The sequence below is a fragment of the Haemorhous mexicanus genome, chromosome 2, assembly GCF_027477595.1.
Source record: "Haemorhous mexicanus isolate bHaeMex1 chromosome 2, bHaeMex1.pri, whole genome shotgun sequence".
Lineage (NCBI taxonomy): Eukaryota > Metazoa > Chordata > Aves > Passeriformes > Fringillidae > Haemorhous > Haemorhous mexicanus.
Genome location: NC_082342.1, coordinates 122,329,709 through 122,354,033, shown reverse-complemented (window position 1 = coordinate 122,354,033; position 24,325 = coordinate 122,329,709). Strand labels below are relative to the sequence as shown.

Sequence of the window (24,325 nt, the reverse complement as noted above, 5' to 3'; positions counted from 1 at the left end):
CCCTGGGAGTGAATCCAGCACATTCTGTCCCAGAGAAACAAGGGAATTTGTGTTGGAAAGGAGGAGGAAAAAGGCTTTTTATTCACTAGAGTCTTTGTGTGAGCATTGGTAGAAGTACTCATGCAGGCTTTGGTGCACAAGGTGAGAAAGGGCTGGGTTTACTGGGGAGTATCCTGGAATTATTTAGGTTGGGAAAGCCCTTGCAGAGTTCAGCTAAGCCATGTCCCCAAGTGCCACATCCACAGCACTGTTAGATCCCTGCAGGGATGTGATTCCATCCCTGCCCTGGCAGCCGGAGCCACTTGGAATAGGTTTGGACAAGAATTTTCAGGGAAGCTGCAGGGAAGTTCCCTGTTTGCAGCAGAGGAGGAAGGAAAGCTCGTGGCTCTTTTTCCCCTTTGTGCTGCTGCTGCAAAGAATATTTTCTGCCTGGAGGGTATGGAGTGTTTTTTTCCTGAATTAATGAGGTATTAAAGAAGATCCAGAGGAGTCTGTGCTCGTCCTCCTGAGTCACCTGAGTGTTTGTGTTAGGATTTGGTCGGGAGCTTCCCTGGTAGCCAGAGTTATCCCTTTGGTAAACACAGTCCTTCAGCGTGGCTGTGGCTGGTGCTGAACGCCGAGTCAGCCCAGCCCAGCAGAAATAACCCAGAATTTCACACTCTGACAGGATTTTTGCAGCCCAACATCCCCAAGTGTTGCTGCTCAGATCCCAGGGCTGCTGCTCCTCTGGTCCTGGAGGAGCTGCAAGGAATCAGGCCTGAATAATGAGTTTAAAGAGTCAGATCTGGGTGAATGCAGAGCTCTCTGCAGATGGTTTGGTTTGCTGGTGCCTCCTTGGCTCTGGGAGTGGACAGGGCTTAGGAGGGATTTCTCTGTGGCCTAACGATGGCTAAACTTAGTCCCATGTGTTCTGGCTGGGCACGGAAGTGCTGCAGAGGTGACACTTCTGCTCTTGGGAAAGAAATGCCACCAGTACAGCCAGTGGCTGTGTCCTGTGCTGGTACCGGGCAGGAGACTTGATAGAGAGAAACTCAGCTTCCTTTTTTGGGTTTTGGGGACTTTTATTTAGATCGGCTGATGTAGCCTGAAGATACAAGACTTACATGAAAAAGTAGCATTTATTTTTCCTCACAAATGCTTTTTTCCCTCCAAGTGAAGTGTCCAAAACCTTGGGCAAATAAAGCTTCCAGCCAGGTGATCTGGGAGTGGGATTGGCTGGGATGGGCTCTGCTCTCCTCCAGCCCCAAACCTCCTTCCCTGGGGACCCTGCAGCAGAGCTGCTCCACTTTGGGGGTCCCCTCACAGGCAGGACCTGGAGCTGCTGGAGAGAGCCCAGAGGGGCCATGGGGCTGCTCCAGGGCTGGAGCCAGGCTGGGAGAGCTGGGGGTGCTCACCTGGAGAGGAGCAGCTCCAGGGAGAGCTCAGAGCCCCTGGCAGGGCCTGAAGGGGCTCCAGGAGAGCTGCAGAGGGACTGGGGACAAGGATGGAGGGACAGGAGCCAGGGAATGGCTCCCAGTGCCAGAGGGCAGGGCTGGGTGGGATCTTGGCAATGAGGAATTGTTCCCTGGCAGGGTGGGCAGGCCCTGGCCCAGGGTGCCCAGAGCAGCTGGGGCTGCCCCTGGATCCCTGGCAGTGCCAGGGCCAGGTGGGGCAATGGGGCTGGGAGCCATGGAAGGTGTCCCTGCCATGGCTGGGAGTGGCACTGGATGGATTTCAGAGGAGACCAGGTGCAGGTTTTTTTAGAATTTAACTTTTAAACTGTTCATGACAATAATAATGTTCTGTTAAGTCTCCTTTTTTTTTTTTTTTTCCCCAGTAATGAAATTATTTTATTTTTAATTTGCACATGGAAAGCTGCTGTTTTCTCAAGTTTGGTGGCTGATGTCATGCAGAAACTCTTGGTCCCTCCCACTATGTTTGGGAACAAGAATCTTTTTAAATAAGTCAAGGCCATTTTCTGTGATTTGAAGCACATCTCCGAGGCAGCCTCAGCTTGCTGGAAGCTGTGCTGGTCTGTAATTAACTCTGCTAAACAAAGTGTTCTGTGCTCATGGCAGCCACAGACACTGTGCTGTGTTCCCAGGGTGGTCCCAAACCCTTCCCAGCTGCAGTTTGGGGCAGTTTGAGCTCTCTGTCCTGTGCTCTGTGTGCTCTGCTGAGGGGCTGCTCCGAGTGACAGAGCTGTTACTGCCAGGGCACTGCTCCTATGGGGAATGTTTCAGTGCAGCTGCCCAGCCTCGGGATGCAAACAAGGAGTGGGATCCCAGAGCCCCGTCCATCCGGGAGTGGGATCCCAGAGCCCCGTCCATCCGGGAGTGGGATCCCAGAGCCCCGTCCATCCAGGAGTGGGATCCCAGAGCCCCGTCCATCCAAGAGTGGGATCCCAGAGCCCCGTCCATCCAAGAGTGGGATCCCAGAGCCCCGTCCATCCAAGAGTGGGATCCCAGAGCCCCGTCCAACCAAGAGTGGGATCCCAGAGCCCCGTCCATCCAGGAGTGGGATCCCAGAGCCCCGTCCATCCGGGAGTGGGATCCCAGAGCCCCGTCCATCCGGGAGTGGGATCCCAGAGCCCCGTCCATCCGGGAGTGGGATCCCAGAGCCCCGTCCATCCGGGAGTGGGATCCCAGAGCCCCGTCCATCCAGGAGTGGGATCCCAGAGCCCCATCCATCCAGGAGTGGGATCCCAGAGCCCCGTCCATCCAGGAGTGGGATCCCAGAGCCCCGGTCCATCTGGGAGTGGGATCCCAGAGCCCCGGTCCATCTGGGAGTGGGATCCCAGAGCCCCGGTCCATCTGGGAGTGGGATCCCAGAGCCCAGTCCATCCAGGAGTGGGATCCCAGAGCCCCGTCCATCCAAGAGTGGGATCCCAGAGCCCCGTCCATCCGGGAGTGGGATCCCAGAGCCCCGTCCATCCGGGAGTGGGATCCCAGAGCCCCGTCCATGGCACCGAGCCCTCTCTGAGCACACTCAGCTCTGGGTTTGTGGTTTGTAAGGCTGGGCCAGGGCCGTGAGGGGAGGGAGCGCCATGCTGGTCCCAGAGCAGGCCTGCAGCTCTGCTGGCCTCGGCTCCCGTGCACAGAGCTCCCACCTTCTGCCCCCCTGTGTGCCTGCAGGATTTATGGAGCGCTGAGGAAGGCGCCTGAGGAATTTATTTGTTTGCCCTTGGAGTGCTGCTCCGAGCACTGCCTGTGTTCCTGCAGGGCCGGGAGCATGGCTCGGGCCCTCACAGCTTTCCCTGCCCAGTGATTGATTTATCCCCTCCCTGAGGCTCCGAGTGATTTATCCCCTCACTGAAGCTCCGGGGGGCATTTCCTTGGCGAGGCTCTGCCTGTGGGAGGGATCTGTTTGTTCAGCCCCGGTGCTGTGGGGGCCGAGCCAGCCCTGCCCCCTGGCTCCTGCCCGGGCTGCTCTGCATGGCGCGCTCCCCCTCAGCGCTGGGGAACCACGGGGGACGTGATTGTGTGGGGTCTGGGCATGCTCTGGGGAAAGCTGCAGTGTGGTGGGGTCTGGGTGTGCTGTGGGCTCTGGGGAAAGCTGCAGCACGGTGGGTCTGGGTGTGCTGTGGGCTCTGGGGAAAGCTGCAGCACTGGGGTCTGGGTGTGCTGTGGGCTCTGGGGAAAGCAGCAGTGTGGTGGGGTCTGGGTGTGCTGTGGGCTCTGGGGAAAGCAGCAGCACGGTGGGGTCTGGGTGTGCTGTGGGCTCTGGGGAAAGCTGCAGTGTGGTGGGTCTGGGTGTGCTGTGGGCTCTGGGGAAAGCTGCAGTGTGGTGGGGTCTGGGTGTGCTGTGGGCTCTGGGGAAAGCTGCAGCACGGTGGGTCTGGGTGTGCTGTGGGCTCTGGGGAAAGCAGCAGCATGGTGGGGTCTGGGTGTGCTGTGGGCTCTGGGGAAAGCTGCAGTGTGGTGGGTCTGGGCATGGAGTGGGCTGTGGGACAGGTAGAAAAGAAGCACCTGGAGCCCCCATCCCAGGCCCTGAGGGGCACTTGGGGCAGTAAAAGGTGTGTGTGCAGGTATGTGGTACAAGGGACGGAGGGCAGGGATGGATCAGGAATTCTTGGCAATGAGGAATTGTTCCCTGGCAGGGTGGGCAGGCCCTGGCCCAGGGTGCCCAGAGCAGCTGGGGCTGCCCCTGGATCCCTGGCAGTGCCCAAGGCCAGGCTGGACACTGGGGCTGGAGCAGCCTGGCACAGTGGGAGGTGTCCCTGCCATGGCAGGGGTGGCACTGGGTGGGCTGTGAGGTCCCTCCCAACACAAACCAGTCTGGGATTCCATGGCTGGGCTATCACAGTCTGATTCCCAGCGACTGGGGTTTGGAAAATGCCCCTTTCCTGCCTCAACTTCCCCTAAAACCAGCTCTTCTCCACACAGGGCTCAGAAGAAGGGCACATTCCAAACCCTGCAGTGCCTCTCCAGCTGTCTGGGGAAAGCCACAGCTAAACCATGGTTTAGGAATGATGGGGAAAAGGTGAGCTGCCCTTCTGGGGAACCCCAGATCTGCTCAGATTTGAGGATTTTCTGGGCATTCTACACTCTGTGTTCCCAGGTGACTCTGTGCAGTCTAAGGGAGGGTTGAGCTGAGTTTAGCACAGGCAGAGGAGGAGCAGTTGTGGGGTGGCACTGGAGCTGGGCTAGGGAAAGGTTTGGGGGTTTCCTTCCTTCGGTTTTTGCTTACACAACATCATTTTAAAGTGCTGAACTGCAACAGGGGTTGCATCATGCTGGAGCTCTTCCCTGTGTGCTGAGGAGGAAGAGTATGTTGTCCAAGGAGGTCCCAGCTTGTCTTTTGAAGCCTCTTTATTACTTCAAAGGCCCTGAAGGATTTTGGAAAGTCTGTGTTCAGGGAAGGAGCATCTGAGGTTTGGGATCACTCTGAAATCCCTGCTGTTCCTAAAGCCCAAGTGGCCATGTGTCCCCTGGTCCTCAGGGAAGCCAGGTGTGGGAGCTGCCTCTCCATGTGGAGTTTTGAGACCAAGGGTGAGGTTTCAGGAGCTACTGAGCTGATGGAATCACCACTTGTCATCTCTGGAAAGCATTCCCTCCATCTCTCCTTCCCCAGCACAAGAGGGAACGGCCTCAGGCTGGGCCAGGGCAGGCTCAGCTTGGCCAGCAGCAGGAATTTGCCCATGGAAAGGGGGCTCAGGCCTTGGCAGGGGCTGCCCAGGGAGCTCTGCAGTGCCCATCCCTGCAGGTGTCCCCTGGAGGTGGCACTGAGTGCTCTAGGCTGGGCACAAGGTGGCCATGGGGCACAGCTGGCACTCCCTGGGCTGGGAGGGCTCTGCCAGCCCCAGGGATTTGGGGATTCCCTTCTGGTTTTGGCAGCTCCTGCTCTCTCCCCGCCAGGTTTCATGGCCTAGAGGTGACACCTTGCATTTTTTGTCACCTTTTGCTGCCCCAGCACTGCCAGGACCCTGCTGGGATGAGGAGCCTCAGGGTCCCAGTGCTGCTCTTGGTCTGTATCTGTTCTAGAAAGTTCCTCTTTCCCTGATCACTCTCAGAAAACAGCCACTTTAGGAGGTGTTTTTTATCTGAGGGGTGAATATCCTCACTGCCTCCTCCAAAAGTAGCATTTCCATCTTCCAGTGTAGCAAAGCATAAAATTCACAATTTAATCCTGATTCCACAGTGACTCATTTCAAGACTTTCTTTTTAAATTGTTTTTTTAGTAACAACCTTTTCAGTGAGGCAGCTCCAGGGAGGCAGGGCTCATTCACTGCTGGCACAGTGCCACTCAGAGCTGGGGGGGGCTTCTCTTTTCCCCATTGGATTAAAAACCAGCAGTCTCACTTTGGGGCAGAAGTTTAAAAATCAGGAACACCTGCCTTGTAGCAGCACGTTAGGGATCATTGCTGTTTGCCCATCCCATCCATAAGGGATTTTTTCTACCTGAGGAAGTGGCTGGGGCTGGGCCAGGGCACCTCAGGCTGCAGGGCAGGGCAAGGTTCTTCCCCAGAGGGTGCTGGCACTGCCCAGGGAATGGGCACGGCCCCGAGGCTGCCAGAGCTCCAGGAGCCTTTGGCCAGCGCTGCCAGGGATGCCCAGGCTGGGCTTGGGGGGGTCTGGGCAGGGCAGGGCTGGCACTGGGGCATCCCTGGGGTCCCTTCAGCTGAAGATATTCTGGGATTCTCTCATTCTCCTGGCCCTGATGTAACCCAAAGTGCTCATGTATGGCTGGCAAGGGTGGGAAAAGACTTTCAAACTGCTGTTTTCCTAATGTGAATCATCTTTGCCTGCTAGAACAGGGATTTATTTTCATTTGTGCTGCTGGTGCTGCCCCTAAGTTGCTGTTTTTCACACTCTGCCACCCTGTGTGCTGCGTGGTATCCCCTGGCAGTGACTGGGCATGGCTAAAGGGCGTACCTGGGGTTTAGGGTGATTTTTTTTTTTATAGTGACATTTAGTGAAAAAAAGATGTGTGGGGTTTTGTGGGAAGAGTCTTTCTCCTCCCCATGTGTGAGTGGGGCTCAGGGTTCCCCCTCAGGAGTGGTGTGGCCACTCTGCTGCAGCCTGTCCTGCAGAGACATGTCACTTTCTTCCCCATGTACCTCTAACCCCTCATCCTGCCATATCACTGAGCTTGTCCCAGGTGGGATCTGGTAGCATTCCATTGCTGAGGCACTGCACAGGCAGTGCCTGGCACATCCAGGATCTTGTTCTTCTTCTGGGATTCCCCCTGTGACCGTTTGTGCCTGGAAACGAGCAGGTCTGTGAGCACCACGAGTAAGAACTCGGCTTCTTTGTGGGCTTGTGTTATTCACAAGCTCCTTCCTCCTCCTTTCCTCTGCCTTCTTCCCATGCATGTCTTTGGCTTTCTCCTCCTCCGTGTGCCAGGATCCACATCTTCCTTGGGTCCCCCTTTGTTGCTATCTTGATCCTTGTGAGAAGGGAATTATACAGGAGAGTGGCTTTGCTGGAGTTTGGGGAAGTAGAGGATAAGAGGATCACTGGGTAGGGGTTTTATTCCCAAAGAAGTCAAGGTGATGGCTGCAGGCTGTTGTTGAGGTTGGATAATTGAGGTTAGGCTTAGGGATTTCCTGTGGAATCAGCTGTAGGAATCTGGGGACAGGCAGCAGCTTGCCCTCTTGGAGTCCTGTTCTTCAGTGGAAGGGAAGGACTTTGCTGGGAGAGGCACGAGCTGGCTGCAGCAGCGTGGGTGGCTTGGGAGCAGCTCATTCCTTCTGGCTGTAGGAAAAGCAGATTGTGCATGTGCCATGGCCAAGGCAGAGGCTGTTGTCACCCTGTTTCCTGCTCTGCAGGGCTCCTGTGAACATGGGAATCATCAGTTCTTGGTGAGACACATGAAGGATAACTAAAGCTGGAATTGGGAGAAGCTGTCCTTGTACAGCAGCGTGGGAATGGTGCTGCTGCCCTTGGATTAATTTGCAGAGCGTGTCTGGGAGGGGAGCAGGGCAGTCCTTGGAGCCTGGGCTGCTGGGGAGGAGAAGGAGGAGGAGGAAGAGGCCAAGAAATGCAGGGAAGAGCCCTTCTGAAGGTCCACATTACTCCTGGAGCCCTGGGCTCCCTCAGCCATCCTGTGAGGCTGTGAAGGTGAGACAGAACTGGGCTGTGAGCCTGTTTTTGGGTCAGCTCTGAGCTCTCCATCCCGGGCCTCCAGCTTGGAATGGACATGGAGCTGTGGGAACAGCTCCAGAGGAGGCCACAGAGAGGCTCCAAGAGCTGGAGCCAGGCTGGGAGGGCTGGGGGTGCTCACCTGGAGAGGAGAAGCTCCAGGGAGAGCTCAGAGCCCCTGCCAGGGCCTGAAGGGGCTCCAGGAGAGCTGCAGAGGGACTGGGGACAAGGGATGGAGGGACAGGGAATGGCTCCCAGTGCCAGAGACCAGCTTGGATGGGGCTTGGAGCAGCCTGGGACAGTGGAAGCCGTCCCTGTCCATGGCAGGGTGGCACTGGATGGGCTTTGAGGTCCCTCCCAAACATGAGCCTTATTTGTCATTCTGTGATTTCTCAGTAAATTCTGACAGCAAGAGAGGAATTCTGTACTTTTGTTACCTTGTCAGAGTTGCCACAATTTTTGCTTCTGTATCTCAAGCTCTTCCTGCTCCAGGTGTTCTTGGCCCAGAGCTGTCCCTGGAATGCTGGCTTTGGGCAGGCAGTGCTGCAGGGATGGATCTCCTGGCTCAGGGGTGGCAGGATGGAACAGCAGCAATGGTGTGGGTTTTTCTTTGACTTCTAAGCTTTCTTTGGCATCTTCAGTTTTTCAGGCAGGGATGACTCACTCATCCATTATGTGGTTTCCTGACTTTCAGATTTCTCTTTCACTCCATGATTATGGCTTTGGATCCCAGCGTGCAGCAGCCGGCGCACGGCGTCGTGGGCTGGGGCTGCCTGGGGCGGTGACTCACGGCTGGCACGGGGGCTCGGGGGACTTGGATTCCTTCCCACCCCTCACTGGGAGTCTTTCAGAGTACACTGAACAGAAGCTCTGGCTGCCCCTGGATCCCTGGCAGTGCCCAAGGCCACCATGGACAGGCTTGGAGCAGCCTGGGACAGTGGAAGATGTCCCTGCCATGGCAGGGGGTGAGACTCGATGATCTTTGAGGTTCTTCCCAACCTAACCCATTTTGGGATTCTGAAAATCCCTGGAGAGCTGGTGTGGGCCATGGGATAATCCTGTCTCTTTGCAAAGCAGGAATGTTGATCCTGGGTCCCTCAGAACTGGAGCAGGTGCCCCAGGATTGTCCAGTCCCGTGGATTCCTCTGGTGCTCAGCACTGCCAGGGCTCTGCAGAGCATTCCCAGCCCATGGACTCACAGAATCCTACAGTGGTTTCAGCTGGGAGGAACCACTATGCTCATCTGCTGCCACCCCTGCCTTGGGCAGGACACCTTCCACTATCCCAGGTTTCTCCAAATCCCATCCTTGGGCACTTCCAGGGATCCAGGGGCAGCCACAGCTTCTCTGGGCCAAGGCCTCATCACTCTCACCGGGGAAAACCTCCCCCAGTCTCCAATGGAAGTCCCCTCTCTTAGTTTGAAACCATTTTGCCATGTCCTGTTAGTGTCTGCCCGTGTAAAAAGTCCCTCTCCCGTCACTTTTGGATGGCCCTGGCTGTGGCTGCAGTTCAGATGATTCAGTCTTGTTCCACACAGTGGGGCTGGAATGTGTCAGCACTCAGATTACTTGGTTTATGGTTATGAAGTAACCCAATCTCCAGTTATTTCAGCTCCTTAGAACTTCCCTGCCCACGGGATATTTTGGCTTCTGCTGCTCCTCAGAGAAGGCCCTGACGTGATATTTGGAGCTGCCCGTGGGCAGAGCCGCTGTGCCTGACAGGGTGGTACCAGAACCACCTCTGTTATCTTATTTGTTCAGCCCAGGAGCAATGTCCCCCAGGCCTTGGGCTGAGGAAAGCACGGAAGGAAATGGGTGAAGTTGGCACTTGGAGGCCGGAGCACCCAAGCCAGGGTGCCCAGATCTGCTCTGGGGAGGTTTGGGAGCCACAGCGAGGGTGGAGTCACTCCCAAAAACTCTGCTGGACACAGGGGGGTTGTTCCCAGATAGAGGGGATGGTGTGTTGGGACAGCATGGGCAGGAGGAGGGGTGGGCACTGCCAGGACAGGCAGGGGATGGGATGGGGATGGGAGCATGTGTTCCCACTCCAACAAACACCAGCCTTGTTTTTTGGGGGTTGTGTGTGATTTGGGGGTGTGTGCTGTTTTAATGGGGTGCAAAGAGCAAAGCACTTGATGAAAAGTAGGGTGACTAAGTTCTGGTGGGGGGGACTGGGTGGAAACCAGGGATGAAAGGTCTGTGCTGCTGCTGCAGGGAAGGGAAAGGAAGGGGAGGATGTCTGGAAGCAATGGGCTGACATTAAATCAGTAAATTGGTGCATGGAGAGCATGAAAAAGGCTGATTGCACTCGCTGGTGAGAGAATTGATGGTAGTAAATAAATGCTGAGCATGTGCCAAGGAGAGGAGCCTATTTGGGGAAAGAATTTTAAGGTTTTAATTGAGTGTAAGTTCATGACAGTACAATAACCTCCCTTTGCTGCTTAATTCCTTCCTGTGGCTCTCTTCAGCTGTGGTGGTGCACGAGGGCTCAGTGCATCACACAGGGCTTCCTCCTGCATCTGTGTGACCCTGTGTGGCTTTGTCATGCTAATCCAGAGACAGGGCACTCCCAGAACAGAGACAGCTTTGGCCTCAGGAGCTGGGGACAGCCTGTTTCCCTGGGCATGTTATTAAATGGTTTGTGAGCATTTAGGGTTGGCCCTTCCAGCAAAGACCCGAGGGCGTTGGTACTCCTTTGAAAGTCTCTCAGAGATCAAACAGTCCAATCTCTGCTAGGATTTACATTTTTTCTAGACTGTTTAATCTGACTTGGGTACGAGGATTTGTTTTTTTGCATTGTGCAAGGTGCTCCCTTAGAGGAAAAATGTCTCCTTGAACTCCTGCTAAAACTTCCTCAGTTACTGAAGGTTGGAGCAACCTGGGACTGGCTGGGGGTGGCACTGGATGGGCTTTAAGCTCCCTCCCAGCCCCAGCCAGTGTGGGATTCCATGGGATGGAAAGCTGGCTGAGTGCAGTGAGTCCCTGTTGAGCTGCTCCAGACCCTGCTGTCCCAAGGGTGATGGGAACCCCGGGGCAGGAGCACGGGCATCATTCCCTGTTGAGCAGATACTTGGAGGCTCTCCTTGGTCTGCTCTGAGCAAACTCCCTTCAGCTGCCACGTTCCACAACCCAAAACTGCTGGGAGAGTCACTCTAGGAGTTTCCACACTAGAAGGGAGGTGGGAACATGGATGAGGTCTGTGCTGGTCATGGAACAGGCTGATTTGGGTTGGGAGGGACCCTAAATCCCACCCAGTGCCAGCCCTGCCATGGCAGGGACACCTCCCAGTGTCCCAGGCTGCTCCAGCCCCAGTGTCCAGCCTGGCCTTGGGCACTGCCAGGGATCCAGGGGCAGCCCCAGCTGCTCTGGGCACCCTGGGCCAGGGCCTGCCCACCCTGCCAGGGAACAATTCCTCATTGCCAAGATCCCATCCAGCCCTGCCTTCTGGGTCGCTGCCTGCCCAGGGCAGGACTCAGTGCCCTGGCTCTGCACCTCCCAGGGAAGGAGTCTGCCAGGGAAAGTAGGTCAGAAGGAACAGGAGAACGAGCATGTGCTAAAATCCCGATTCTGTTTGATAAATCCTTTTTTTTTCTTGACAAAAAGGATTTATATGTGAATTTCACATGTGTTTGTGCATTAGACCTGGAGTCTGACAGTTCCCTCTGTAGTAAACAAGCTGTACAGTGTCAGCTTGAAGTATAAAACTCTGATGACTTTCCTGACCGTGGCAATGGCTGGATGCTCTCGTAGCTCCATCAGCTCTGATGTTTGGGAATCAGAGCTGCAAACCCAGGATTATTACTGTGCCCTTTTGGCCTTGCCCTCTCTGCTGCTGCTGCTCTGCAGTGTTGCAAGATGTCAGGATTTCCAGGGTTCCCCTTGCTATTCCTTACCCCTCCAGAGGGAATGGAAATCTCTGCATGCATCCATCACAGCTTAGTGCCTTCGTTAAAATTCCTGAAGTTGTCCCCTGCATTTTTTAGTTGAAACCAAGAGTTCCAGGGGAGGAACCCTGAGCACGGAAGTTCAACTGAGCCCTTGTTTACACGGGTGAAATATGTAAACAGTTCTTTTTCCCCAAATATAGGGCTTTTTTCCTTGGCTGCCCTCCCGGTGTTTATAAAAGCCAGTTATGTAAATGACAATTGTAATAATTAAGCTGCTGTTCAGCGCTGTCCCCAGGGCTGCTGCTGCTGCAGAGCTGGAGCTGCAGGGGCTTGGGGCATTATTGGAGATAATGGGACCTCACAGAAGGAAATCAAGGGGAATTAAACAAACAAAATCCTTGTTAGAGAGAATCTCCCATGAGAAAGGAAAGGTCTGGAATGAAATGATGTTCCAAGGGAGCTCTGGAGATTGTCCTCTCCAGCCCTGCCCAGAGCTGCTGGTCCAGGGCCCTGTCCATGTCCTGTTGAGTTTTGGGTGGCCCCGTGGCTGGAGTGCCCCAAAACAAGATTAACAAAACAAGTCTGGGTGACTTGTGCCAGCCAAAACCACCATAAGGCACATCTTTGTCATCTCTTACAAAACCACCCCAAACTGCCTTCCGTGGTAGGTGAAAATGGCTTCAAATTGCACCAGGGAGGTTCAGGTTGGATACTGGAAGAATGCCTTAATGGAAGATGCTGTCCAGCCCTGGCACAGGTGGAGTCACATCCCTGCGTGGATTTCACAGGTGTGGCACTTGGGGACATGGTCAGTGGTGGCCTTGGCAGTGCTGGGGAACAGCTGCACTCGATGGTGTCCAAGGGCTTTTCCAAGCTCGATGGCTCAGTGAAATTCCAGCTCTGCTTTAGCACTTTGGCCTCAGGGTCCTTTGATGATCTGGGTGGGGGTACCTTTGGGGTGGCAGCAGGACCCCCAGCAGAGGCTGCAGAGAGCCTTTGGTGGGGACAGCGAGCCCCGGGGGGTGAGGGATGGAAGAGGCAGGGTGAGAGATGGAAGAGGGGCAGCAGGAGGGATGTGAGGCAGCAGGAGAAATGGAAGAGGGGCAGGAGGGATGGGAGGGGGGCAGGAGGAAGGATGGAAGGAGCAGGAGGGATGGAAGGGGCAGCAGGAGGGCTGTGAGGCCGGCCCGTGTTGATGTGCCCCAGTTAATGGCCCATCAAGGACACCCCTTGGGAAGGACAAAGGTCTCTTTATTCTGCACGGCGGGGCAGATGCAACCTGTGAGTCGATGGTGGGGAGATAAAGAGCCGGCCTGGAGCCACCGAACAGCGGGATGGAGACAGAAGGTTCCTGGTGACTCAGAGAGGCGGGGTGGGAGTGGAGGTGATGGTGGTGCTCCTCAGGAGTCACAGCCCTGCTGAGCACCAGCCAGGACCAGCAGGTGTCTCTTGGGGAAGCTGCTGGAGCAAAAGTCAGGGCTGGACGTTCTGGAGAGGGAGATTTCCTTAAAGCAAATTTCTCAGTCATTTTGAGGCTTTTGTTCGCTGAAGGTGTGTTGGAATAGCCTGATTGCAGTATTCCAGGCTTGCTTGGAGCAGCCTGGGGCAGTGGAAGGTGTGGATGAGCTTTAAAGGTCCCTTCCCACACAAAGGACCATTCTGTGCTGTGATCTTTAGGCTTAATCTTCCATCAGTCATAGGCAAAGTGGCTGGTGCTGGTCTTTGTTCCTTCATTTGGGTATTCTTGCAGCTGCAGTCCCTGGAGATAAAAGGGAGAGGAAGGGAGATAACAGGGAGGGGAATGAACAGCCCAGAGTGGCTGCTGAAATGTTGGACCAATTCTGTTGTCACTTCAGGGTTGTCTGCTGATTAAATCACTTGTGCCCCGTATTCAGGCTCCTTTTGGTCTTGATGAAAGCACCAGATTCCTCCCGGGTTTGGTTTGATTGCTCTTGATGGTGCAGTTGATTATCAGCACCTGGCAGCTCTTTAAAAGCCTTGTTTTATCGCTCTTGCTGCTGCTCTCAGTCAATCTTCATTCCTGGCATTTGTGCTGCAAATACCCAGGGGTTGTCCTTGGGGTGGTAGGAAATCAGGGCAGGATCCCCTCAATCTTTGACTCCTCCAATCCTTCATCCCCACCGGTCTCTTTCCCTGGTTGAACCCCCTGGGCAGATGTGAGCCAAGGCTCAGGAGTTCCGTGTTCAGGAGGGGGTTAATCAGAATAAACCCACTTTTACAATAACACGACCTTCCCTTCCTATAATCCAAACTTTGCTACAGCGTTGCCACGTTCTCCCCTGCAACAACAAGCACAGGCTCGGAACAAGATAACCATGTAATATTTTGGGAGATATCGTTTAGCCTGGCTTCATTTTTCCTTCTGGAGTCGTGTCCAAGGGCAGCGTAAACACAGAGACCATCTCGTGTCCCTGCCTCGGAGATAATGGGAGCAGCCAGCACAGAAAGGCCCAGCCAAAGTTCTGAGCCACCAGAGAGCTCTGGCAGGGTAGGAGAGGAACCCCAGATCTCTCCAAATCAGACTCAGGGCATCCAGTGTTCTTCCGAGGTCCTTGTGGCTTCTTCAGGAGTGGCCTGGGGGAGCAGAGAGCCCTGGGGAAGGTTCCCAGTTCTCTCACTGGTTTGGTCCCCAGTTCCCAGCACTGCTGGACTCCCCTGGTGACATGGACAGACCTGAGTTAACACGGAGTCAATTCCCCGAGGTTTGGGAGCAGCAGGACACCAGCCCTGTCTCTGCAGGAGGCTGCGTCATTGTCCAGCCCATCTTGTCACCGGGAAGTCATTCCCTTGTCCCCAGTCCCTCTCCAGCTCTCTTGGAGCCCCTTTAGGCCCTGGAAGGGGCTCTCAGGTATCTCTTCTCCAGATAACACCCCAAGCTCTCCCAGCCCCTGCAGTACCTTGCACTTGGCCCTGCTGAACTCCATGGCCTTGGCATGGTCCCAGCTCTCCAGCCTGCCCAGGTCCCTCAAGATTCCCCATCCCTGGGTCTCCTGTCACCAACTGGCAGTGCCATGGAAGGCCTGGATCAGCCCTGTTTGGTGCTTGCATGGACTCAGGCATGCAGCAAAACATAAAGTGTTAGTCTTAGAAAGTAGAAAATGTTGTGAAAAGCAGCCAGAAGAGCCCGTTCCATAATCAGGAAGAGGGAAGGGTTTTAATTGCTGTGTTTTATAAACACACAGCTCTTCCTCCCCAAACGCCCTGGCTGCACGTGGTGCCAACACCAACAGCCTCCAAGGGAGACGTGGAGCTGGGGACGTGGGCAGGAGCCAGCCCCTGCTGGGAGAGCTGCCCCATAGGAGTGTGGAGGGCTGGGCTGAGAGGGGCACCCTGCCCTGCTGGAGCTGGGGACGTGGGCAGGAGCCAGCCCCTGCTGGGAGAGCTGCCCCATAGGAGTGTGGAGGGCTGGGCTGAGAGGGGCACCCTGCCCTGCTGGAGCTGGGGACGTGGGCAGGAGCCAGCCCCTGCTGGGAGAGCTGCCCCATAGGAGTGTGGAGGGCTGGGCTGAGAGGGGCACCCTGCCCTGCTGGAGCTGGGGACGTGGGCAGGAGCCAGCCCCTGCTGGGAGAGCTGCCCCATAGGAGTGTGGAGGGCTGGGCTGAGAGGGACACCCTGCCCTGCTGGAGCTGGGGACGTGGGCAGGAGCCAGCCCCTGCTGGGAGAGCTGCCCCATAGGAGTGTGGAGGGCTGGGCAGAGAGGGACACCCTGCCCTGCTGGAGCTGGGGCCACAGGCAGGAGCCAGCCCCTGCTGGGAGAGTGGAGGGTTGGGATGAGATGGGCGCCCTGCCCTGCCCTGCCCTGCCCTGCCCTGCCCTGCCCTGCCCCCTGGGCTGTGCTGGTGGCAGCCCGGGCAGCTGCAGGGACACAGCGAGGGTCGGTGCTGCTGCCTGAGGGGTCGGTGCTGCTGCCTGAGGGGTCGGTGCTGCTGCCTGAGGGGTCGGTGCTGCTGCCTGAGGGGTCGGTGCTGCTGCCTGAGGGGTCGGTGCTGCTCCCTGACGTGCTGCTGTTGCCCCAGCAGAGTTCTGCCGCATTGACAAGGCCCTGTGCCACGATGAGGACGAGCAGCTGAGCTTCGAGGCCGTGCGCAACATCCACAAGCAGATGGACGACGACGCCAACGGCAACGTGGACGTGGAGGAGAGCGACGAGGTCGGTGCGGGGCTGTGCCCGGTGGGGCCTTGAGCAGCTGGAACAGGGGCTAGGTGGAGTTAAGGGCAATAAAGAGGGTAGTGATTGAAGGGCCTTCAAAGGCCACAGCCTGGCAGGACCTCAGCCACAGTCCTGGCTCTGCCCAGGTGGCTCCAGGATGGAAGCAAAAGAGGGCTTGGTCATGAGCTCTCACATTTGTATAAGTTTCAGTCCCTTTGCATACAGGAGTTAACTGTGCAATTAATGACTTCAAATGATGAGGTTTCACCCTCCTTGCTCGCTTGCCCGCCCTCCTCTTTTCATGGTGTTTGTGCTTTGGTCCTGAAGTTTGAAGAGATTGTCCATGAGTCTCCAGCTAGAATAGGATAGTTTTGTCTTCCCCACCCTGTGAAAAGATCCCAGTAACATTTAAAATAAAGTTAAAAGCTGAACACCAAACAGAGCAGAGAAACTTCAAACCCGAGGTATCACCAGGGCCTTGTCCAGCCCAGTGCTGGAGCTGCTCTCACAGTCAGGCTGCCGAGGCCAGGGCTGCACTTGGGCTTGGTGCCTGCTCCTCAGCACAGAGGAAGCCAAGGGGTGAGATGATGATCCAAGGGGTGTCTCAGCACTGTCACCAGTGCTGGTTAGGGCTTCTCCTTGCTGCTGGGGGTTTGTAGCCACTTCATTGTTGTCAGAGCAGCTGTGGCTGCCTCGTCCCTGGAAGCATTCAAGGCCAGGTTGGATGAGGCATGGAGCAACCTGGGATAGTGGAAGGTGTCTCTGCCCATGGCAGGGGGTGGAATTTAAAGAGCTTTGATGTCCCTCCCAACCCAAACCATTCCATGATTTTATCTTTACGGCATTCTTCCAGCAGCTAGCTAGAGAGGTTTCAGTCCGTGGGTGCTCACTGCTAAAAAAGGAGCAGCTTTTTGTTGTGTCAGCCTTGGACACTTTAGCTGATAAAGGATGGAAGAGAATGAAAGTTGTTGTTCTTTGTTTACACAAGCACCTCTAGAAATAAGAGTCTGCAGGAAAAGGAAGAGCTCTTTGTTTGCAGTGTTGCCTCAGTTGTGGTGGGTGCTCGTTGGAGGTGAGGAATTCTGTCTTCTGGGGAGAACTGGCAGCTAAACAGGAAAGGCAGAGTGTTGGAAGCTGAAAGGAAGCACGTGGGTGCAGGGATCTGCTGCCACTCACGACTGGCTCTGCAGTCCCAGGTGACAGAATCCCAGACTGGTTTGGCTGGAAGAGACCTTAAATCCACCCAGTGCCACCCCTGCCATGGCAGGGACACCTCCCACTGCCCCAGGCTGCTCCAGCCCCAGTGTCCAGCCTGGCCTTGGGCACTGCCAGGGATCCAGGGGCAGCCCCAGCTGCTCTTGCAAACCCAGCCATCACAATGTCCCCCAGGAGCAGTGACAGTCCCCAGGGACACTGCACAGGCCCCTGGTGCCAGGCTCTGCTGGTTTTGGGTGGCTGTTCCCAGCTTGCAGGGCTGTTCCCTCTGCCTCAATCCCACTTGACTGAGTAATGAAAACAATTGAAAAGCTTCCAGTTGCATTTCCTCCACCACCTGAGGTGTTTCCCTGGAGGCAGTTCCCTGCACTGGGTGGTTGGACCTGCAGCTCAGCCTCTCCCAGGGACTGGGGCAGCCTTGGGCAGCCCGTTTCAGCCCAAGTGTGCTGTTCCCTGGCATTAAATTAAGAATGAGCCTTGTGTCCTTAGGGCTGGGCAGAGCTGGCAGTTTTATGTCTCTGAGCAAATCTTGCCCTCGCTCCCACTGGAGTCATTGGGAGCTCCTGGTACAAAACACTGCTGGGAACATGTGCTCAGAGCCTTGGCACAGAGACACTGCCAGGGTGGGAGGATTCCATGGGTTTTTCCAGGAGGCCCCAGAATCACTGCCTTGGTGCTCTTACAGGCACTCCCCAAACCCCTCTGAGCTGCATCTGAGCAGGGCTGCTCCTGCTCCCAGCACCTCTGCTCTGCTTCTAGGAGGGCAACAGGGCTGGAAAAGGGTCTGGAGCACCAGGAGAGGCTGAGGGGGCTGAGCCTGGAGCAAAGGAGGCTCAGGGGGCCCTTGTGGCTCTGAACAAGTCCCTGCCAGGAGGGGACAGCCGGGGGGGTCGGGCTCTGCTGCCAGGGAACAGGGACAGGAGCAGAGAAAATGGCCTTAGTTGAGCCACGGGAAGTTCAGGTTGGACACTGGGAAAATTCCTTGTGGAAAGGGCTGTCCAGCCTGAGTGGGGCAGAGGGGCACAATCCCAATCCCTTTCCTGCTGCCCACCCTGTGGGATCAGCCCAGGGCACAGGGATTTCAGGTCCCAGTGCTCGTGGCCAGGGCCTGGGGAGCTTCTCCCACCAATCCCCAGCTCCTTCTCCCAGGGCTGCTCCCAGTCCATTCTCCCCAGGCTATGTTTGTGCTGGGATTGCCCTGAGCCAGAGGGCTCAGGCTGTTGAATTTACAGTTGGGCTCCATGATTTTGGAAGTCTTTTCCAACCTCAGTGATTTCTCGTCCCTGGATCCATCCATGCAGTTGCTGCTTTACCTCTGCTAAGCTTTTATTGAAGTTGCATTAAGTTCACCTGTCAATAAGCTCTGGAGGCTCTCAGTGAGGTATTGCAGGAATTTCCCTCTCTGAGCTGGCTCCTGCTGTGTTCTCCCTGTCAAGGTTATCACTGTCCCCCACATGCACCCTGCAGTCAGGTTTAACTCTGGGCTGTGGGGGGACAGCTGCTGGGGGATTATTGGGAAGAATGCAGCAGGCTCAAATTTAAACCTTTTACGGGGTTCATGGACTTCCAGGATGGTCTGGGTTGGGAGGGACTTTAAACCCCATCCAGTTCCACCACCTGCCATGGGCAGAGACACCTTCCATTATCCCAGGTTGCTCTAAGCCTGGTCCAGCCTGGATTGGAACACTTCCAGGGATGGGCACTTTCCTGCTTGGTTGAGAACTTTATATTTTCATTTGTTATTTTGGCCCCTACCTTTTGGGGGTAAATGATGGGAGTATTTTGTTTGGACTGAAGCCCCTTCCTGGGCAGAAAGGGACACACAGACCACACAGGTATTTTGAAAATAAATGATGGGTGGAGTTTTGTCCCACAGCTTCATGCTGTCCATAAATCATCCTTGCAGTTTTCCTGCTGGGAAGTGAATTTTCAATGAAGTTTCAGATGACATCAGTGGCCTCAATTAAAGTGAAAGAACTGTCCCTCATGGGGAAATCTTCTAATTAGGGATCTATTCCTGTCTGCACACTCACAGCAAAGGCAGCTCTGGCTCTTTGGGATGTGGCTGCCCAGTGCCAGGGCTCTGGGATGCTGCCAGCCTGATTTCCTCAGGAAACAAGGTTTGTGTTGCTGCTCAGCCTTTCTCTGGCTCCTCCCAGAGCCAGGTCCCGCTGCCTGGGCTCCCTGGGTGGGGAAGGCCTTGGAGCCAGGAGTTGTCTGTCCCTCTGGGGCAGCTGGGAGCTCAGGGCAGCTGCTGGAGTTGGGGAGCACAGGGAGCTGCCGGCTCGTGGCCGGGCCTGGCCCTTGGCTCTGCTCGGCAGGAGCTGGTGCTCAGGAGGGAGGGTGGCACACATCCAGGGATGTGGGAGGGATGGGAAGCTTTGAAAAATCACTTCAGTAGCTGCAGTTTCTGTAGATAAAAAAAACACAGAACAGAGTTCAAGGAGAGGTTGGACAAGGCTCTCAGGCACAAGGTGGGGTTGTTGGGGCTGTGCAGAGCCAGGACTTGGACTTGATGATCCTTTTGGGTCCCTTTCAACTCAGGAGATTCTGTGATTCTATGGAAAAAAAAACCTCCAGAAAATCCCATTTGGTGGATCTGTTCATTTCTGAGTGTGCCTTCAGCCAGCAAGTTTGTCCCAGTCTCTCTCCCTCTGCAGCTCTCCTGGAGCCCCTTCAGGCCCTGCCAGGGGCTCTGAGCTCTCCCTGGAGCCTTCTCCTCTCCAGGTGAGCACCCCCAGCTCTCCCAGCCTGGCTCCAGAGGGGCTCCAGCCCTGGAGCAGCTCCGTGGCTCCTCTGGCTGTTTCCAGCAGCTGCAGGTCTTCCTGCTGTTGGACGCCTCAGAGCACCAAAATCAGCATTCCCAGGCTGAGTCTTCCCCAGCTCCTCCTGGGGTTTGTAGCAGTGGTTCTGGTCCTGTTGCCTTTCGCTGATTTGACCAGGGTTTGCCTTTCCCTGAACTTGGTGAGGAGACTCAGGATTGACTCATATTGCTTCTGTCCTTGTGGATTCACAGCCTGGCTGAGGCTGGGTTGGTCTGGATGAGAGCTTGGAGATGGTCTGTGGGACCTTGGCAATGGTCTGGTCCACCCTCTGTCCAAGGCTCAGAGCTTTGGGTGTCTCCAGGCCCGGGATCAGTGGGACCTTTAACACTTGGAAGTGCTGCTTTTCAGTGGTTTGCAAGTAGGTCAGTGCTCTGCACAGTGCTTCTTGTGCTTGGGGTTTGGAGTGTCTGGGATAGTGGAAGGTGCCCCTGGCCATGCAAGGGGTGGAACTGGGTGGACTTTAAAGTCCTTCCCAACCCAAACCAGTCTGGGACTCCACGATTTTGTCTTTTCCCCAGAAGATACTGGTGGAAAATGTGCTTTAAGTTCTCTCTGGGCTTTGGTGGGTTCAGCCCAGTTCCCCCAGCCCCATCCTGCATCCTCTCCCTGCTCATTTACCAGGACATCCCCCAGCCCAGCTCCATTCCCTCCGCCGAGTCCTTGGGTTTGTTTTGGCCACCGTGAGCCCAAGGGAAGCCGAGGGATCACCTTTCCTTTCTGTGCTCCCGAGCTAAATATACAGAGCAGCAGCTGACCGTGCTGCAGCGGGAGCTGGAGCAGGGCTGGTGACATTGGTGACATCGGTGACATCGGTGACATTGCTGCGTTCCCGCTCGGTCACGGCGGCACCCACAGGGAACAGGGCTTGGCACAGCTGGAGCCCCGGGGTTCAGCCCCTGCTGAAACACACATTTCCCCACATTCCCCCGTTTTCTGCATTTCCCCACATTCTCCTGTTTTCTGCATTTCCCCAAATTCCCCCGTTTTCTGCATTTCCCCAAATTCCCCTGTTTTCTGCATTTCCCCAAATTCCCCCGTTTTCTGCATTTCCCCAAATTCCCCCATTTTCTGCATTTCCCCACATTCCCCCGTTTTCTGCATTTCCCCAAATTCTCCTGTTTTCTGCATTTCCCCATATTCTCCTGTTTTCTGCATTTCCCCACATTCTCCCGTTTTCTGCATTTCCCCAAATTCTCCTGTTTTCTGCATTTCCCCAAATTCCCCCGTTTTCTGCATTTCCCCAAATTCCCCCGTTTTCTGAATTTCCCCACATTTTCCTGTTTTCTGCATTTCCCCACATTCTCCTGTTTTCTGCATTTCCCCACATTCTCCTGTTTTCTGCATTTCCCCACATTTTCCTGTTTTCTGCATTTCCCCACATTCTCCTGTTTTCTGCATTTCCCCAAATTCCCCCATTTCCTGCATTTCCCCAAATTCCCCCGTTTTCTGCATTTCCCCAAATTCCCCCGTTTTCTGCATTTCCCCAAATTCTCCCATTTCCTGCATTTCCCCAAATTCCCCCGTTTTCCTGTGTTCTGCTAGGCAGGAAGAGCCCTGGCAGCTTTTGGGCAGCAGGGCAGAGCCCCAGGCTGGAGGTGCCTCCCTGGGTTTGCAGGGAGCCTGGGATCTCAGGCTGCCCAGGTCATCTCCACGCCCTGTCTGATGCTAAAGCACATCTCCAGCTCTGAGGTGGTTTTTGGGTGTGGGTATCATCCTGCTGCTCATGGAAGAGCCCAGGGATGAAGCTGCTTGTGTGGGGATTTTGTCCTGGGGGGTGGGAATGTGGAATTCTCCTTGAACTTGGTTCCATCTGTTGGGCACTGGAGTGTGAGTGGTTCTCTGTCTGCTGGTGGATTTCACAGCCTGGTTTGGGTTGGAAGGACCTCAGAGCCCACCCAGTGCCACCCCTGCCTTGGCAGGGACACCTCCCACTGCCCCAGGTGCTCCAAGCCCCAGTGGCTGGAGTCCAACCTGGTCTGGGACACTGCCAGGGATCCAGGGGCAGCCCCAGCTGCTCAGGGCCCCCAGTGAGCTGGGATACATAGATTTAGTTATATTTTTCAGTGGAACTGCCTCTCCTCCTGCCTGTGGCATTTGTTCCAGCTTGGATTAGAAGGTGCAGATCAAATCCAGTGATAATTCTTGGCTTCTTACTCCAGTGACATAAAGCTGGTTTCATTGGGCCACTTAAGTGAATTTTTGGTGTTACTATAATTCAGAGAAAAGTCTGGAATCCCAAGACCGAAGGTTCTAATTAATTATCCCTTCTCTGTATTAAAATGAATTTAACATATTTACTTACTGAATATTTCCTGGCTGGTCTTCCCAGGAACAGAGATATTCAGGGGTACTGCAGGGAATATACTTATATCTGTATATATCTAGTATATCCATTATATTTATGGGCTTTTTAAAATTCAGATTTATTATGACTTTCCCATCAAAATTATTACTATTCAGAATTTTTTTTTATGCTCCTCATCTCCCTAGAAGATGAACCAAAGCTTAATCCTGCTGTTAATTCCTCTCCTAGTTCTTGAGGGAAGACTTGAATTACCATGACCCAGCAGTCAAGCACAGCACTTTCCATGGAGAGGACAAGCTCATCAGTGTGGAAGACCTCTGGAAGGCCTGGAAAACATCTGAAGGTAAAAAAGGGCAAAAAGCCAAAAAATCCTTTCCCAGGAGTGCCAAAGAGTTTGGATTGCAGATGCCCTGGGCAGAGTGTGCAGCTCTGAGGAGGAATGTGCTGCATTTCCTCCCTTGTACCAGGCCTTGTGCTCTTCCAGCTCCCTTTTAGAGGTGTGGATTCCCAGGATTTCCTCAGGCTTGGTGCTTCCACACTGTTCCTGCTGCACCTGAGCATGGCCACCAAAGGATCAGTTCTTATTTTGTTCCTCTGCCCTAGAAATGTGTGTTAAATGCAGCCAAATTCCAGGTTCTTCAAACACCCAGTTCCAGATGGAATTGTACTGGGGTGATAACATCCTAAATGTTCAGTAGAGCTGCTTGGGAGCTTTCCTGCAGGTGGTGTTTTCCTTAGGAGAAACTTTCTGAACCTGGAAAGCTCCTTCACAGTGAAAAGAAGGGAGAATAAAATCCAGGAAGTGTCATAAGTACAGTCCATGTAGAAATAGCTTTTAGCCATTCCAAACTGCTGTTATTTATCCCAGCATCCAGGGAGGTGGGGGGAGTTCAGCCTCTGCTGAGAAACTGCCTGAAACCTGGGAATCTTGGAACAAACTTTTAAGATTGGCAAGTGTTTCCCCAGTGCTTTCACACAGAATTCCACAGAAATCATTAATCCAGTTTTTTTCAGTGCTCCTCATCTCTAAAAGAGGAGTTCTGTCTATGTCCATTCCCTGAAATACACGATTCTAATCAGTTCACCAGCCACAGAAATTTCAGTTTCTCCTTTGTGTCCTGCTGGTATTTGACTTTTCTGTATTAGCCCCTAAATTCCTCTGGTGGGATGTGCTCTGTGTTCCCAGAGCTGTGGGTGCAGCTGCAGGGAGTGCAGCAGTCCCTCCCATTCCCAGGAGCACTGAATGAGGTGCAGCATTTGTGGATTGGAAACACAGTGGGGCTGTGCATGAGAAGGGAAGGCTCCAGGGAGAGCTCAGAGCCCCTGCCAGGGCCTGGAGGGGCTCCAGGAGAGCTGCAGAGGGACTGGGGACAAGGATGGAGGGACAGGAGCCAGGGAATGGCTCCCAGTGCCAGAGGGCAGGGCTGGGTGGGATCTTGGCAATGAGGAATTGTTCCCTGGCAGGGTGGGCAGGCCCTGGCCCAGGGTGCCCAGAGCAGCTGGGGCTGCCCCTGGATCCCTGGCAGTGCCCAAGGCCAGGCTGGACACTGGGGCTGGAGCAGCCTGGGACAGGGGGAGGTGTCCCTGCCATGGCAGGGGTGGCACTGGGTGGGCTCTGAGGTCCCTCCCAATCCAAAGCAGTCTCTGTGATATCCGTGTGACAATTCCAGAGCTGAGTATCCCAGACCAGACTCTCTCCCATGGAGCTGGACAGGGATGTGTTGACAGCTCTTGTCCACATCACTTCAGGAGGGGCACAGTTGCCCAGGACAGGGATGGAAACACATCCTGTGAGGATATCACAGCCCTGTGGATGTGGCACTTGGGAACATGGTCAGGGGTGGCTTTGGCAGTGCTGGGGGTGGTTGGACTCGCTGGGCTCAGAGGGATTTTCCAGCCTCAGGGATGCTGTGATTTCATGACTCTTCAGTCCCTTTGCCTCCTGTAAGAAATATTTATCCCATTACAGGCTGTTTACACATGGCTTTGCCTGGAGTGTGTTTTGCTGTCAGCTGGGAAAGGGTAGAAATCATTAAGGGGTGGAGGAGAACAGCCCTTGATACTCACCAGGCCCCTAATTACTGAGCTGCCCTGGCTCTGTCCCTGCCCCTGGCACACCCAGCACCTGGCAGAGCTGCTGTGGCTCAGTGCATGTCCAGTGCTGGACTGAGCTCCTGCTCTTGTTTTCCCTTTCATCATCTTGTAGATCTGGCTGATAGAATAAGTGACTGGTTTCTGAAGGGTGCTCTGATGTCATGGAATCACAGAGAGTTTGGGATGGGAGGGACCTCACAGCCCATCCAGTGCCACCCCTGCCAGGCATGGAGCCTTCCACTGTCCCAGGCTGCTCCAAGCCTTGTC

At 54.9% G+C, this 24,325-nt stretch overlaps 1 protein-coding gene across 9 annotated transcripts in view; it reads left to right on the top strand.

Annotated features, from left to right (window-relative positions):
• The window catches only part of STIM1 (stromal interaction molecule 1), an 89,631-nt gene that overhangs the window by 10,423 nt on the left and 54,883 nt on the right, over positions 1-24,325 (top strand). For 8 of the 9 annotated variants that reach the window (XM_059840232.1, XM_059840230.1, XM_059840234.1 and 5 more), the window contains 2 exons: positions 15,489-15,619; positions 22,193-22,307. In XM_059840232.1, coding sequence (XP_059696215.1) covers positions 15,489-15,619; positions 22,193-22,307 — 246 coding nt within the window. Of the gene's footprint in view, positions 1-4,364; positions 4,462-15,488; positions 15,620-22,192; positions 22,308-24,325 lie in introns of those variants that run through there. The other variant, XM_059840235.1, reaches the window with a different exon arrangement.